The sequence below is a fragment of the Anguilla anguilla genome, chromosome 2, assembly GCF_013347855.1.
Source record: "Anguilla anguilla isolate fAngAng1 chromosome 2, fAngAng1.pri, whole genome shotgun sequence".
Lineage (NCBI taxonomy): Eukaryota > Metazoa > Chordata > Actinopteri > Anguilliformes > Anguillidae > Anguilla > Anguilla anguilla.
Window position 1 is genome coordinate 15,413,127 of NC_049202.1, and position 15,673 is coordinate 15,428,799.

At 39.6% G+C, this 15,673-nt stretch overlaps 1 protein-coding gene across 2 annotated transcripts; it reads left to right on the forward strand.

Moving 5' to 3' along the window:
• The first annotated feature begins 919 nt into the window (after nt 1-919).
• On the forward strand, nt 920-14,122 carry mki67 (marker of proliferation Ki-67). Of its 2 annotated transcripts, none has more exons than XM_035405296.1 (16): nt 920-1,071; nt 2,067-2,168; nt 2,327-2,408; nt 2,508-2,623; nt 2,841-2,913; nt 3,195-3,273; nt 3,509-4,573; nt 5,686-5,921; nt 6,018-6,813; nt 6,946-7,067; nt 7,460-7,634; nt 7,773-7,910; nt 8,617-9,362; nt 9,448-9,502; nt 10,363-12,369; nt 12,658-14,122. In XM_035405296.1, exons 2-16 carry the CDS (start codon nt 2,080-2,082, stop codon nt 12,750-12,752), a joined length of 5,874 nt encoding a protein of 1,957 aa, XP_035261187.1. In that variant the 5' UTR covers nt 920-1,071; nt 2,067-2,079; the 3' UTR covers nt 12,753-14,122. The 2 variants fall into 2 exon arrangements, with proteins under 2 accessions (XP_035261187.1, XP_035261188.1); XM_035405297.1 differs by having other exon boundaries at nt 3,213-3,273.
• Nucleotides 14,123-15,673: the final 1,551 nt, after the last annotated feature.

Here is a 15,673-nt window from a genome sequence, read left to right on the forward strand (position 1 = left end):
ATTTGAAGAAGCTATTGACTTTACAAATTATTTGCTACTTCTTATTTTCTTTTTACTTCTACTTCTATTTATTATTGTTCAAAGATCACTCTTTGTTCAAGACATTGGCTGGAGTTAGCGGGTACCATCATTATATGCTTAAAAAAATGTTTTTACTGAATAGCATTGCTTTACATTTTTATTTAGAAAATAAGGTGACAGCGACAATTTTGCCAGTAATTATTTGATGCGAAGTGCTTTGCATGATCATCATGTTTTTTTCTGCAAGTTAAATCTCTGTGATGTAACTAAAAGTACTTCCACGAAGTAGGAACAAATTTTGCTGAACGTTATTTTGGGCCAGGTGTGTGCTGTATAGGGGTGTGGGATAAACACAACACCTTCCCCTACCAATATAAGTCGATGAATGTTCCCATTTGATTTGCATTGTAGTTAAAAACAGTAGTTTAAAACACACAAATTACCAGGTTAAAACAACACCTTACGCTAGGTAAACAATTAGCCCGGAAGCGGAAAAGGAGGCGTGGTCGAGGAAACTTGTCTATTGGCTATCTGCGTTGTCCGTTACAGTTTTTTTCAAATCCAAACCACTTCCGTCTTGTTGCAGTCTTCGCATCATTACATTAGAGCCAATGGATGCAGTTCGCGCGGAATTTCAAACATTTTCAAATTGTGATCAGTGCTTCGCCTTGATATCGTTCCACACAGTACGAAACAAAGTAGTTCTTAATATAATATTTCCTAAAGTTTGAATATTTCAGTTATGGCTTTTTTCCATTGTAAATAATGTGCAAAAGTACATTTCTGATTTTATACTTATCGTTACAGTAATGTTACCTTCAATAAGTACATTTTGATAGGTTAGTGGCGGAGGGATATGTAGCTGCTTTAACAACACAGAACACATTTACTTCAACATGTGCCTGTGTATATTGACGTATTAGATGCAGGAAACGAGGTTGCGACGGTCTGTCACACAGTCCTGTGATTTTATTTTCTTTTAAATTACGGCGAAGTAATGTCCTTTCAACATTGATGGAAGTCCCGTTACTTTAAAGGAATTTTATACAGGTCAGTCCAGTGTGTAATCTACCAACGACATATTAGATACAGTGTGATGGCTGCTCTTGGTATATCTTTAGTGTACCTAGTTAGGTCTGCTAATTGCTAGCTATCATAGCCTTAGTTTACTTGGCTAACTAGTGGGCTGATTAAGATAGCCAATTGCCCGCGTTTTTTTCTAATGTAGTTTAAGCTAATGCTACTGAACTGTTGTCTTGCAGTTTAAAGGGCTGTGTTGATGTGTATGCAAAATTAACTAACTAGATAGGTAACTGGTTAGCTAAAGTTTGAACTAAAGTTGGCACTAGCTAGCTAAATAAAATATACAGTCAAACGTTTCTCGCTTGCAAGCTCATGGGAAGTGCTAGCTAATGTTAGCTACTTAACGTTAACTGCAGAAAGTTACTAATTACCTTGAGTACCTTAAATTGAACGTTTAAGGTGGTAATGTTAGATTATTTGGGAAATGCATATTTTTAGCCTGTCAAAATGTGGATGAAATTAATTACCAAGGTTGCGGTCTTCGCTCCGAGTTGGCCAGCTGAAATGCAACAAAAAGAAAAAGAAATGTTGCAGCATAGAGCTATGCATCGATAGATAAATCTGTGTAGATACACGACACAATGGCATGCCGGCTGTAATGTAACCACATGGCCATGTTCGTGATTTTGCTTCGATAAATTAGCGGGTTGATTTTGGCTTGCTTGCTAGCTAAAGAGATATAACTTCGGTAGCTGGCCCTCGTGTTCAGCGGCCAGTATGATGAATTGTGTTGAAACCAAATTTGACGTCATTATGCTTGATTTTTAACGTTAACAATCTAGTTCTTTCACACACCCGTTTGGTGGACATTTGTTCATTTATTAGCTAAAGGCAGAACTTTGAAAATCTGATTTAACGTTATTATGTTTTAGAACTAGCGATCTCAATTTCTTAGTTGACGTTAGACACTGTGTAGAGTGATGAGCCACGTTAGCTCATATTAAGACAAATGTTTTGTTTAGGTAAGAAAGCAACATGCCTTTGCACGGAAAGATAGTTGTAATCAAGAGGAGTGGAGGAGATGGAACCGAATTCCCGCTAACAGCAGCTTGCTTGTTCGGGAGGTAAGCTGATTTCTTCAATTACGAAAAATGTAGCCGAATAGAAATAACGTAAACCTATAAACTGTTTAGATAACATTTCCTCATAAGCGGGTACTTAACTGGATAATGGCTTCTCTTGCGTGTAGTCACTTGCATTACATTACCATATCATTTTGCAGGAAACCAGATTGTGATATTCGGATCCAACTTCCTCAAGTGTCCAAGGAGCATTGTAGAATTGATCTGAACGAAAATAAAGAGGTAAACTATCCGAAATGGGTGCATTTTCTTTGTTGCATAACCTTGGCAGTGACCTATGGTTTTGTATCTGTAATAAATGTACATTTCTTTTCATTTCAGGTCATGTTAACAAATTTGAGTTTAGTAAATCCAACTCGTATAAATGGAGATGCTATGAAACAGGCTCAGCGTTTGAAGCATGGAGATGTAATCACAATTATTGATCGTTCTTTCAGGTAAGTTGTACACTCTTGGCGTGGTGTTTTAAGTGGGTGTTGATGTGAATATTTGTTTTAAGATAACTTGTGACTGAACTATTTTTCATATTTACAATGGGCTGGAGTTCAACGAATAGTGCTGTTTTTCACTGAAGTATTTTCTGCATGATCGTTTAAGTTGTTTCATGGGTGTTGGTGAAAACAGTATAAATTTCAAGTTAATTCTATTACCAAGGTTTGAATATCCTCCGGCGCCAACTCCCAAGAAAAAGAGACCCTCTTTGGCAGGGAAAAGTGAAACTCTGCAGGTATGAGTTTATATGTAACTTCAGTGTTTTTAAAACCTTTGTCATTATCATTGTCAGCAATGATAATATCAACTTCTCAGAACTTTCCCCCATGCTAGTGACGACTGGATTCCATAGTTTTCTTTGTGCCTATTTTCCCCCCAAAGTTTGATACAAAAAGCTATGAAGTTCATCACCATTTAGGTATCTCAACTGAAAGAAGTTATAGACTATCAAAGTATTTTGATTTGATAAGTTTGGCATCTTGTTTCAGGCTTTTTATATATGCAATTTATTCATAGGTTTTGCATGACCAACAGGTGGTAGATCCTGGTACTTTGATTACTGGAGAAAGGAGGAAGTCATCTGAGCTAACTTCAGGTTTGTGCAACAACTTTCATCGTTTGTGATGTGTGGTTGTGATGGTGTTTAGGCTTACTGTTTTTTTTTTTTTTTTTTTTTTTCTCCTTCCTGATGCAAAATGCCACGTAGCCAAGTAATGCAAAATTGTTCATATGCAAATTTATTTACTTTGTAAAAGAATGTGTGTCTAGTTTATGGCCATTTCCTTATCATACATTTACCTCTAATTTTAATTTACTAAATCTATTAACAGACTCATCTTGTCTGAAAGATGGAACCAATACCAGTAACGTGCAGGCACTTGCCGTCAAAGATTATGAAGATACAGCGAAAGAAGCGGATCAGACTGGGCCGGAACAAAGAAAACCCAGCGACAAGGAGAGTCGGTCTCCCTTCTGTGAGCTGTATCAAATGGTAAAGCAAAATCTCAGCATGAAATCGCCGAGGAGGCCTGCTGAGGCGGCACAACCCAAAACTCCGCTCTCCAGGCGCGAGCCTCAGAAGACGGTGGAAGTCAAAACGGTGGCTGAAGAAACGGGAGGAGCGGAGTCCACACCTCGAGTTGGTCAGTCCACTCCACGGCCAAAAAAGATGACTAAAGAGAAAAGAAGGTCCTCAGTTGGTTGTGCGGAGCAAATGGACAGCACCCTGCCCGAAAGTAGATTTGGCGGTGAGGCAACTCCCAAGTCTACCAAGAGAAGGAGCAAGGTGAATTCTGAGTCATCCCTGGAGGTGAGCGTTGTTTCTGCACTGCCAGCCGAGGGGCAGGTGGAAGACTCTTCCCAACCGGTTGCAACACCTAGCAAAGCCGCTCCTGAGGAAAGCAGACGTTCTCTGGGAACTCCTGCAAAGAAGTCTGTCCCGGAGGAGAAGGGAACTCCCACCTCTCAAAAGAAGCCTCAACAAGGCATTCCCCAAAAGTTTTGTGCCAGTGAAGTGGTGAGACAGATTGTGTCGGAGAACAGCGTCTCGGAAGAAACATTCCAAAGCACTGAAAGTTCAAAAACTCCAAAGAGAAGGAGAAGCAAGGGATCCACAGTCCTTCCATGTCAGAATTCTGCGGAGACCCCAGGCACACCCGGTACACCCCACTCACTCGATAGCCATGATGTCCTCGAATTAAAACGAGCCCAGTGCGAGTCAGAAGCTGAAGTGTCTGAGGCAGTCCAAAAAGAAAAGTCTCCAAAGGCCAAAGATGCTGCGAGTCCTCGGAGGGTCTCGCCCAGGAAATCTCCAGGAAAAAAGCTTCAAGCTTCCGATGTGCTGCTTGAACTTGAATCGACAGCACCACCTAGTGGAGATAAATCCGTCAATGCAGGTGCCTGATTTAATTGTACCTCCTTGCCCCACAGTTTACCAATCCGAGTAAATGTGCAAAGAAAGCATTTAAAGAGCCGGAGCAATTAATATCATTTTCTTTAATTATGCATGAAGAACCAGTGAGATGCTCTGACATGAATACTGTATTGAGCCCTTTTTTATTCAGTTGAGATTATTTATCTATTTATGTATTTATTTATATGTTGAATGCAATGTTATACTTCCCTGGGCAGGAGACCGTATTAGTAACATGGAAATTTCTATTTTCACCAATCTTTGAGGCATCTCTTTGATGGGCTTCCAAACAGAACTGAACTTAAGGTGCATGTCCATGACATAATGTGCACACTATCAGATCTGGACCTCTCGTTTTTAGAAATTGCATACTTTCCATCAAAAGTAACTGCTGTTTTCTTGTTTATAAATTTGGAAAAGGGAGTATCCATCCTGAGCTTTGGAACACTTGAAATATTTAAAGACCCCAAGCAATCTTTTTTTTTTTTTTTTTAATAATTCCCCGAATGTTTGGATTCACCTTTTAGAGCAGTGTTTTTCAAAGATTAGTTTTGGGAGACCCCTGTATAGCTGGTTTTCTGTTCTTTAGCTCAATTATGGTTGATAAACACATTTTAAATTCATTCAAAATATTGTTCTTAAACTTAATACAGTGCAGGTTTGGCTCATTTACTATCTTTGAATTCTTTATTATCTACCATATGCTAAGTTTTAGTGGCTTTAGTGTCCTCTCTTCCACTGATTAGGAGCCTATTCAAGTTAGTCTTTCATCTGATCAGTTTAAAGAAAAAAAAACATTCACATTTTTCATATGTGAATATGGAATTTACATTGCTATTTCTTGGCATAATGTGGCCTAATAGGGTAAATTATCCCTCAAAACATTAAGTGTAATTAAGCAAAATTAACTGTTTGGAAAGATTGTGGTTGGAATGGAAACCAGCATACCCAGGGATCCCTCAGGACTGAATTTCAGAAGCACTGCTGTAGGCCATTGCTTTGATCACACGTCATTTCTTTACCCATATTTTTTTAAATTATTATTTAAAAAATAAATAATTTTAACTGCTGTTGTTTTTGTGCTTTGTTATCTAGGCACTTCGACATCCTCTGGTAAAAAACGCAAAAGTGGAAAACTTGAAAGCGATTTGCCCGGCCCTCAACTCAAAAGGAAAAGAGTCTCGTTTGGCGGTCAGCTGAGCCCGGAGCTGTTTGACAAACGCCTTCCTCCCAACTCTCCTCTTCGCAGAGGTGCCACGCCTGGGAGACGCAGCCTCTCTGCTCTTAGAGAAACGGTCCTGAGGGGATCCTTTTCCCTTGGCCTGATGGAGGTACGTTTCGTCACGCTCGTGTACATCTTTACCCATGCAACTGTTGTGCAAGCACCGTTGATGTAATGTTTAATTTCATTTTGTTTAAATTTACAGGAGTTGAGTGCTGAAGCGTCTAGTCCGAAAAGTAAAACGCCCAAGCGCAGTCCAGGCAAGAAAGCATCTCCCAAATGTGTCTCTCCTGCCAAGTCCCCTAAAACAAAAGCTAAAACCCCATCTCCAAAAAAATCTGAAGTTAGGAATTCAGTAGGTCCAAAGTCTCCTGCTGAGACTTCATCCCAAGGAAAATGCTCCCCATCCACACAAGATCCTGTGGTACCAAAGGGCAGGAAATCTCTCAGTCCTGGTAAGAAGACTCCTCAAACCCCATTATCAGGAAAAACTCCAATCAAGCAATTAAACGGAACTCCGAATAAGGAGTCCCCCTTAACATCAACAAAGACCCCTTCTGAGGCTGTCCTTGCTGATGTTGGAAGTCCATCTTCTACTCCTGTGACAAGTGGACGTCGTAGAAGATCAGTCTCTGATGCATTGAAGATGTCTCCTGGTCAGTCTGCAGCAGAAATGCCTAAGACTCCTCTTCCTGTCGAGAAGGCCTCCGGTTCTACTGCAAAAACGCCATCTCCGGGGATGTTCTTTAGGGAATGCTTCTCATTCCACCAAACGCCTTCTGTAAAAGGCAGGTTTTCGGTCTCGCGCATTAGCACTCCTTCCCCAGTTGCTGATCAGGCCACAGGTGCTGTGGAAATGTCAACGTGTGTGACGCCCAGTGTTCCATTGAGGAGAAAAAGCATGAAGTCAACATCAAAGAAAACCCCTAAAAGCGCAAGAAAGAGTGTCCTTGAAGTTATTCGCTCCAGACGAAGTGGAGCTTCTAGGGCAAATTTGAAAGGTAAGCATCTGAACTTGTGCTGCCTTCCCCTGTTCAGGCAGGTTCATTACACAATAAAAATTGCATTATTTATTTTTAATTTAGTAGAAACCTGTGATATTTAGAAATTATTTTGCCCTTTCTGTATTCTAGTTCTAAGCTCCTGGGCTGATATTGTTAAATTTGGTGTGAGCAAGCCGCAGACTTCTGCCACTACTAAGAAATGTACCAGAAAAGCAACCACTGTCAAGAAAACCGTGGTAAAGAAACCGAAGGTAAGCTTATGGATGTCGTCAGTTTTATAATGTTTCAGGTAATTTTGTTTCCACTTTACAGTCAGCATGCGTTTTTAAAGAAAACACTTGTTTTTAAAAAAAATTGGTATAAACATTAGTTTGTGATCTGTACTGAAGTTAGCAAAGGTCAGGCTGGTGTTTGAGTGAAGGATTGTGCAAAAGGCTGAAATTTAAAATGAAATGTAATCTTTGCTTACACAGTTGGTACAAGGATTTAACTGATGTGCAGTTGAACATGTCCATACTGGGCTAGACATCTGCTTATACGTGACTTGTATGAATGTGCTTAATATAATTTGTGTACCCTTCGTGATTGGCACTTGGTTTCAAAGCTGAGATTCCTGAGACTAACTTCGAAAATTGCATTTCAGACACCGGCCAAGAAAATCAAAGAGCATTTTAGCACTGGACATGCGGCTTCTCCAGCTACAATTGTTGTGGGGAAAGCCCATACAAAGGTAGCCCAAACAGCAGGTTGTGCTCCAAAGATTGTCCACAATATTGCATTGCTGAGGAAGAACATGAAAATCAATGAGGACTTGTCAGGTACTTTATTTCCAGACTTGTTTAGCCTCTATTCATAATGCAATATTTTTCTAGTATTGTGTTTGGAATTTTACAGCAGATCACCATTTTACTGTGTCTGCGTTTCATGGTTTTGTACCATTTCATCAATGCTTCCAGGAATTGCAGAGATCTTCCGCACCCCTGTGAATGTGCAGAAGAGAATTCAGAACAGTGACCGTTTTTGCCCAGAGACTCCAAAGGCTAATGCTACATCCTGTACCGAATTCTCTGTGATGGACACACCTGAGGAAATGGGTAACTGATTTAAAATATTCTAATATGGAATTAACCAGGCTGCAAAAAGTACTTTCTCACGACAGAACCATCTTCTCTAAATTCCTGTAGTCTGATCATGCAGCACTTGGTGATTCTCAACAGCCACATTAATCTACCCTTTATTCTCCATTTTGTGAGTTTATCAGTTTCCGTTAAGTATAGTCTGATATTTTGGTTTTTCATTGGTTTTGCAGTACGAAATATTGTGACATTGCTGAATATCTGTCTACTGTAGAAAAACAATTCCTAATCAGCTTCTCAGAGGTGAATTGTTTTGATCACGTCAAGCTGAGGAGTATCAGACATTGGAAAAAGATTGAAAAGCTGTTCTGTCCAACAGGACCTGTCTGAGCTGTTCAGCTGGATCCCGTTGTCTGTATATTGCAGTTTAGTACACACTTTTGAATTGTTCTGCAGGCTTGTCAAACAAAAAACAGGAAGGGAAGTAAAAGGCTTAAGCTGTAAATATGCTACAATGAAACTGGGAAATTTCAAAAAGAAGATGAACCACTAATTACGAAAATTGAATGTCTAGAAAGTTTCAATATGTAGCGGACTATTAATGTACAATGTCTACATAACCTGTACTTGCTTATCTAGGTACAGTTCTAATAGTAACATTCTTGGACAAGTTTTTGCCTTGTTAGCTTAATGTTTGTTAATTTAATTGATTTGTTTGTTGTAGGTGAAATGGTTGTATCTCCATTAAGTGTCATCAGCACTGAAAAACACGGAGTTTATGACAATGAGGCAATTGCATGGCTCCTCCAAGATCAGGATTCTAGTATGAATGGTGATGATGCTCATCAGGAAAGTGATTCAGTGATGACTGCCTTGGTTACTGAAGAACCAGTACTGGACCCAGTCACGAAGAGGGGGATTAGGACACCTAAACAAAAAGCTGAATCCCTGACATGTCTAACAGGAGTCAAGAAAATCATGAAAACTCCAAAGCAGAAGGTCCAACAAGTAGAAGACCTCCGAGGAATTAAGAGGTTACTGAAAACTCCAAGAGAACCAAAGGTGTCTCAGGAAGTTAGTCTTGTTGGTGTGAAAGAAGTTATGAAGACCCCAAAGATAAAGACTACTCCACTGGTATGCACAACTGGTGTGAAGCGTTTGATGAAGACTCCCAAGCAAAAGGGTGAGCCTGTAGAAGACATGATTGGATTGAAGCGATTGATGCAGACGCCCAAACAAAAGGTGGAGCCTGTAGAAGACTTAACTGGAGTGAAGCAGCTGATGAAGACACCTAAACAAAAGGGGCAGCCTGTTGAAAGTCACTTTGGAATCAGAAGATTGATGAAATCGCCCAGACAGAAAGGTGTAGCAGTCGAAGATTTTACAGGGTTACAGGAGCTTATGGAAGAACCATCAGATTATTTGCCCTCAGAAGTTGGCTTTAAAGAGTGTGAAACCTCTGAAGAAAAGGTAAAATCCTTACTTGTATTCACTATATGCTCAGTCAAATAAGACGGATGGCCACAAAATTTATCTCTGCATTTATCCCTTTTAGGTTTCAGAAACGAGTGCCTCTCCACAATTTGAGAAGAGTGTTCCAGCTCCTGGTGGTAAGTTAAAATGACTGTACTTTGAATTCTGGTTTTAATCTAATTTGATTTTGTTTAAGTTGATGGTGAATGATGGTGTCGAGTGTTTATATTAAACCCATTTGGAACGATATAGCAGGCCTTGAAACTTGCCCACCTGGCCACCATTAGCAGGTAATTTTATTCTGGTTACTGGTCAGGTTTATGTGCCATTTCAGTGAGTGTTCAGTTCAGTTGAATACTCATTGAACCAGTTTCCATTTGGTTGTTTGAGCTAAATGGCATAAAATAAAATCCTTTGTAGCCAGTGTTGCATATGAACACTGCCGTTGACAACTGAAATAGGCTCTTGTAAACAAAGCAGCCTAAAAGGAAAACTTAAACCAGTCAGCGATTTAAAAGGAATAATACTGTACAAATGAACGTGCTTGCAAACTACAGTCAAACCATGCCATTACAATTGTATACAACTACCCAACATTGTAATTTCATAATATGCTTCATTGTCCAATTATGTTCATTGGTAGTATTTGTGGGTGGCAAGGGAAGATGTACCTTTGGATTTAAAAGGAAATATTTCTGATAAGGAATGTGTGTTTCATGTGGAACTAGCAAAATATATTGATTTGCTTTCTGCTAGATGCAGATGAGTATAGATTTTCTCAGTATGTGTAGTCCCCCCCCCCCCTTTCCATAAGTATTAAATGAATGGCCACACTTTGTATTTGTTCAAGGTAAAATAGCCGACTATGCTGGCGATTGTTGTAACTATTTTGTGTTCCATATGGTTGAAATGTAGGCCTAGGCATGATTTTTTTTTCCATCTTTTTGCATATTTTAAATGAATAAAAATAATATTGATTTAAAATGCGCATTTACAGAAGCAGAGATGGCTTCTAAAGAAGAATCCATTAGGCTGATGCCTGAGGAAACCAAAAGTAATGCTACAAAAAAATCTGTGAGGGGAAGATCGCAAAAACAAGTGGAAAATATTTCAGGGGATGATGCAAACAACGGTGACCCTGCAAAGGCTCAAAATGATGCAGAAATCAACAGTGCAGGTGATGTAGACCAGAATTTGCCTGAGGAAAAACCTAAACGAGGTAGACAAGCGCGTCAGGTAGCAGCTACTGTAATAAAGAGGACCCGTCAAAAAATCTCAGAAATCAAGGAAGAGCCAATCAGCTCAGTTGTTGCAGCTCCAATCAAATCAACACGAAGAAAGGGGGCAAAGAAATTGGAAGAATTTGAAAAGGCTACCATTAAAGAAAAGCAAAGTGAAAATATGGAGTCCAAAATGGAAGGTGGTGATGAAGTGAGAGGTTCAGACATGGAAATTGCAGAAGAGCCTGTTCCTGATCTGGTCCCTGCTAAAGGAAGAAGAGGAAAGAAAACCAAAGAAATTCCTCAAAATGACACTTCCACAGCTCCTGTTAGAAAAATTGGTAGAGGCAAAAAGGCAAAAGTAACAGATGTAGCTGATGAGAGTTATGAGAGCGACAGGATCAAATGCATTGAAATGTCCCCAGCACCTAAAAAAATTGATGATGCACCGGAGACGATGCCTGCACCTGTACCCGTCATAAAACCTAGAAGAGGAAGAAAGCCAAAACAAGCTGAAACGAGTGAGGTTGATAACAGTGTAGCACAAGCTATGGAGAGCATTGTGTCTGATGCCAAGCAGTCTGATGTTGGAAACTGTTTGCCCGAGTCAAAGGAAGAGGTACCTGTTGTTAAGTCTGGGCGAGGAAGGAAAGCTAAGGCCCTTGTGACAGAGGTTCAGACATCACTCGAGGTCCTCCCAAAAAGAGGACGTCGTGGTGCAGTTGACAGTTTGGCCTCGCAAACGGTTGCTTCCCCTGCTCCTTCTTTAAAGTCTGGTCGTGGCAGGGGTAGAAAGGCTCAGAATTTGGACAGCACAGCAGAGGTGACTTCAGTCCAAGCTGAAATTTCATCCACAGAATGTTCTACCAAGTCCCCCAAGAAGGTGAGGGGGACGAGAAGACAGGCTAAGATTTCTGATTCAGTTGCTCTTGATGTTCCTTCTGCACCTTTGGATGGAGACTGCATACCTGACACTTCATCGTCAAATGATCTTGTGAAAAATGGACGAGGAAAAGCTGGCTCACGAAAAGCTGGAGTTCTTGAAGCTGATAGAAGTGTAGAAACTGCAACCAGTATCAAGAATGTGAAACGAGTTCCTGCAAAGAAATCTGTCAATTGGACTTCTGATTTGGCGATTTCACATACCACTGAAATTGCAGTGTCACCCAGTTCTGAAGAAGGATCTCAGCAAAGACGGTCGATGATCAGTGAAGGATCAACTGCAGGACTTGCTGAGAATGGGGCTGACGAAACCAAAGTGAATTTGGAGCCGCAACCTGTCCCACGCAGAGGAAGAGCTGGAAAGAAATCCGCCGTTCAGCCGACTGGGCAGCAGGGTTCAGAACCGTACACGGAAAAGGCTCAGTCCACAAGAAAAGGAAGAACGCAGGCTGTTAAACCTAAATCCGACCCTGTAAAAGATGATGTCCCCCTTGCAAAAAGAGGGACAAAAAGGAAATTGACACAGAAAGATACAGATGAGGTTAATGGTGATAATGACTCGACTAGTGAGTCTGTGAGCCTTGATTCCCTGCCTAAGAGGGCTAGAGGCAGGATGACAAAAGTGGATGAAACCAAAATTGAGGACGAGTCAAACAAAGCAAAAAGGGGCACTGCAAAAAAGTCAGGGAAAGCGCTTGCTAAAGAGGTAGAAGAAACAAAGCCAATCATGGAAACCCCAAGGCCTGCTAGACGGGGCGGGAGAAAGATGGCCCAAGATGATGTGAAACCTGTGCCAGCCCAAGAGGAGTGCCCTACCAAAAGAAAAAAGGAAAGTGCTAAACGTAAGTAACGAATCCTGAATTAATCTTATCAAAGTAGCCCTACTGATTTAAAAAAAAAAAAAAAAAATAGAATCCAGGTGGTGGTTATTAACAAGCAAAGCATTTAGTTAAATTACAATTTGTAGATTTAGGGAGATCAATGCTACCATGAGCCCATATTCACGTTTAAAAGCACAGAGTTCTTTCTACGGTCAGTTTCTTGCACGCATAAATTGCATGCAAACTATTTGCTAACTGTCCTGATTGAGGGGTCCTTTTATTTTGCAAGTCATTTTCTTTCTCCTGCAGAAACTGCCACTCGAGGAAGAGCAAAGGCTGAAAAGAAGGCGGACAGTACAAGCTCAGAAGAGGCCAAACCAGTGAGACGTACCAGGCAGAAATGAGCTGAATGTTTAGTGCGTGTATATATAGTAATCGGCAAGCTTACATGGTTTTAATTTGTTTTTTATGTAGTTTTATAGCGTGCATTTACTTTCCTCTGCTTGACTGACTTTAGCCTTGTTTATTTTTATATTTTTATAGTAACTTCTAATAGTTTTTACGTAAAGGACATGGATTACTTGTATATGCGGGGTTGCTGTTTTATTTCAAATTGTGCGCATTTATTAGATGTTTTAAAGTTGCAAAAATTGTGCAATTTGGATTTAGATTTCCTGTAGAAATATTGGCACTGCCATATTTTTCTGTAAAAAAAAAAAATAAATAAAACCCAAATTTATATTTCATATTCCTTCATTGTCCAATGACATTGCTTTCTGTCTACTATGCATTTGCAAGTAGTCTGGCATATTTTGTAATGTCATTTAAGTGTATTTTGATTGTTGGTTATTTAGGCATAGAGGCAAGCTTAAATGCTTTTTACATTTTGAAAGCACAAGCAGTTCCAGTGTCATTTCTGGATGACTCTTTTCCATTTTATTGGTCATTTTATTCTATTTTATTATCATTTTCTTCACAAACTGTTCCCCATAACCTAATTAGACAATGTAAACTTTGGCATTCACCTTTGGCTTTCTCAAATTATTATTTTTTTTAATTGTAATTTGGTATTGGATAGTAAAAATTGAAAACTGCAGGAGGCTAACCTAAAAATAAGATTTTATTTCAAGCAAACCCCTGTAGATGAAATTCACCCTAATAGAATTGTGCATTGGGACTCTGAATCATGATCTCTGTTCACATGGGACGACTTGTCAAAACCAGTATTGTTAGTCTGTAGTTGTATGCTCTCTACGAAACTAATCTGAAGTCGCTTATGGGAAAATGTGAACATTATCAAAGAATAGTAAATTAGAAAGAAATTAAATCTTATACTTTGGTATTTTCAAAACAGGAGTCCTCCATTAAACATTTCAAAGTGGTTTAATATTCTTGTTGACATTTGGATAGCAAAATAAGTCCTCAATGTGTTGTATTTAGTAACCACTTTTCCTTGGTGTCTTGTGATTACTTTTGTTTTCAATACCAAGTCTTTGAGATTCTTATTTATCAGGGTAGTTCATGTAATGTGTAAATTCTACATTCAATTTTCAAGTCTAATGTCAAACATTGTGCTTCAGTTTATTTCAGAGTATAAATGCACTGTAATTTACCTGCTGAAAATCAATATTTTGTTGCAGGTCCGACGTCTTTATTTTTAAATATTTTATGGAATAAAAAGAGGTTTCAAAGCTTAGAATGTAACGCATTCTGTATCAGCATATTTTGAGTATATTGACTACAGTTACACTCTTATTAAAAATGTCTAAACTGCTTTCTGTCTTCACTGAATTGCTTTCTCATTAAGTGTGATTGATAAATTTAATTTTGTTGTATGATTTTTACGTTTTCCGAGGCGATGGCACTTTTTTGTTGAGGAATGTTGCGTCTAGTTGTAAACAGTTGCATTTAACCAAATGACATGACGGCACAAAGATTGTGACTCCGCCGTGTGCAGTCCTCGGAGTCCTGGCCCGGATCTTAACCCCACATGTAAATTTCACAGCTGGTGACGGGTGGTAATATCCTTCCTTTTATTATACAGCAGTTCCTGGAGTACTGCTTTGCAACCAGCCCTTTTTCATCATTAAGGGATTGGGTTAATTGCGTGGTTTAAACACAAAACGTCTTGTATCTGTGCATTTCTAAATTTAATTTAACCTTAGTTTCTCCTTTAGAGACCCCTGGTGTATCTTCACTTTGTTTACCACAAATTAAACTTCAGCTGATTGTTTACCCGGCACGGAGTCCCAGTGCATTTCTATAGTGCTTTATTTATTTATTTCAATAATTGCAGAGCAGGGATTCATGTACATGTGGCCCTCATCTGCATGAAAATTATACAATTAACTTTTAACCAGCTCGTTCAGGTTTTCTCCCTGCAACCCCCCTGCCCCGCACCCTCATGCTCAGGAGTGTATTGGATAGCCTGCATTTTAATAAATACCTTTAAATTGGGAGCAGACCTTTCATTAGGAACCTTCGACTCTGGCTAAACAACAATACAGGCAAATAATCACGGAGAGGACAATGGGAGAGTCTGCCAGGCTAGAATGTCATCTTTAAATATAGCTGGAGAGATGAAAGGGCCCAGATTGTGCCTTTGTATTAAAAAAAAACAGACTGATGTTGATGGCAAAATGCCAAGTGCTGTTGCCATAGGTCCCATTTGAAGGCTCAAGAACGCATTTGCAGAGAAGAGGGAGAGTGGGCCCCGACTAGAACGTTGCATCACGTAGTGCACTTATCTTGAAGTCTGACAGTAATTATCAGGAACAATGTCTTTCCAATGACTGCTGTGTTTATGCATCCTAGACACCAGGAAAGGGAGATAATGGCATTAGGAAAAAAGGAAAGGTCTCAGAAGACCCCTTTTCGGGGGTTCAGCCTTCAATTAAATTGGCTCTCATTCTCCAGCACCCAACAAGCAGAAAAAGAATGGCTACGCTTCCATTATTTAGTGTTAAAAAGGATCTCAACATGTTTTCTTCAAGAAAGATAAATTCCTTTGTGTGGGGAAGAAAATAATGGCAACCATATTGAAAACTACAGCTAGAGACAAGCTAAATGTAGCTTTCAGCACTACCCAATTTTGGACAAAATCACAATACTGACCACTTCCGATTAGATGCGGTAGCATATGAAGTAATGGTGTAATGAATGACCTCTGTCCAGCAACATATCACTATGTTTACTTGTATATAGTGCAATCCTTAAGTGTTTGGGCAGTTACAATTTTGTTGTTTTGGCTCTGTATTTGAGCACATTGGATTTGAAATGAAAATGATTAAACTATGAATATGAGGTGAAAGTGAAGACTTATAGC

Excerpts from the sequence above, each read along its gene's own strand:
- mki67 (XM_035405296.1), top strand. The coding sequence starts at position 2,080 with ATGCCTTTGCACGGAAAGATAGTTGTAATCAAGAGGAGTGGAGGAGAT. Across the intron at positions 2,169-2,326 it reads GCAGCTTGCTTGTTCGGGAG|GAAACCAGATTGTGATATTC; the intron begins GTAAGCTGATTT and ends ATCATTTTGCAG. Across the intron at positions 2,914-3,194 it reads GGAAAAGTGAAACTCTGCAG|GTTTTGCATGACCAACAGGT; the intron begins GTATGAGTTTAT and ends ATTTATTCATAG.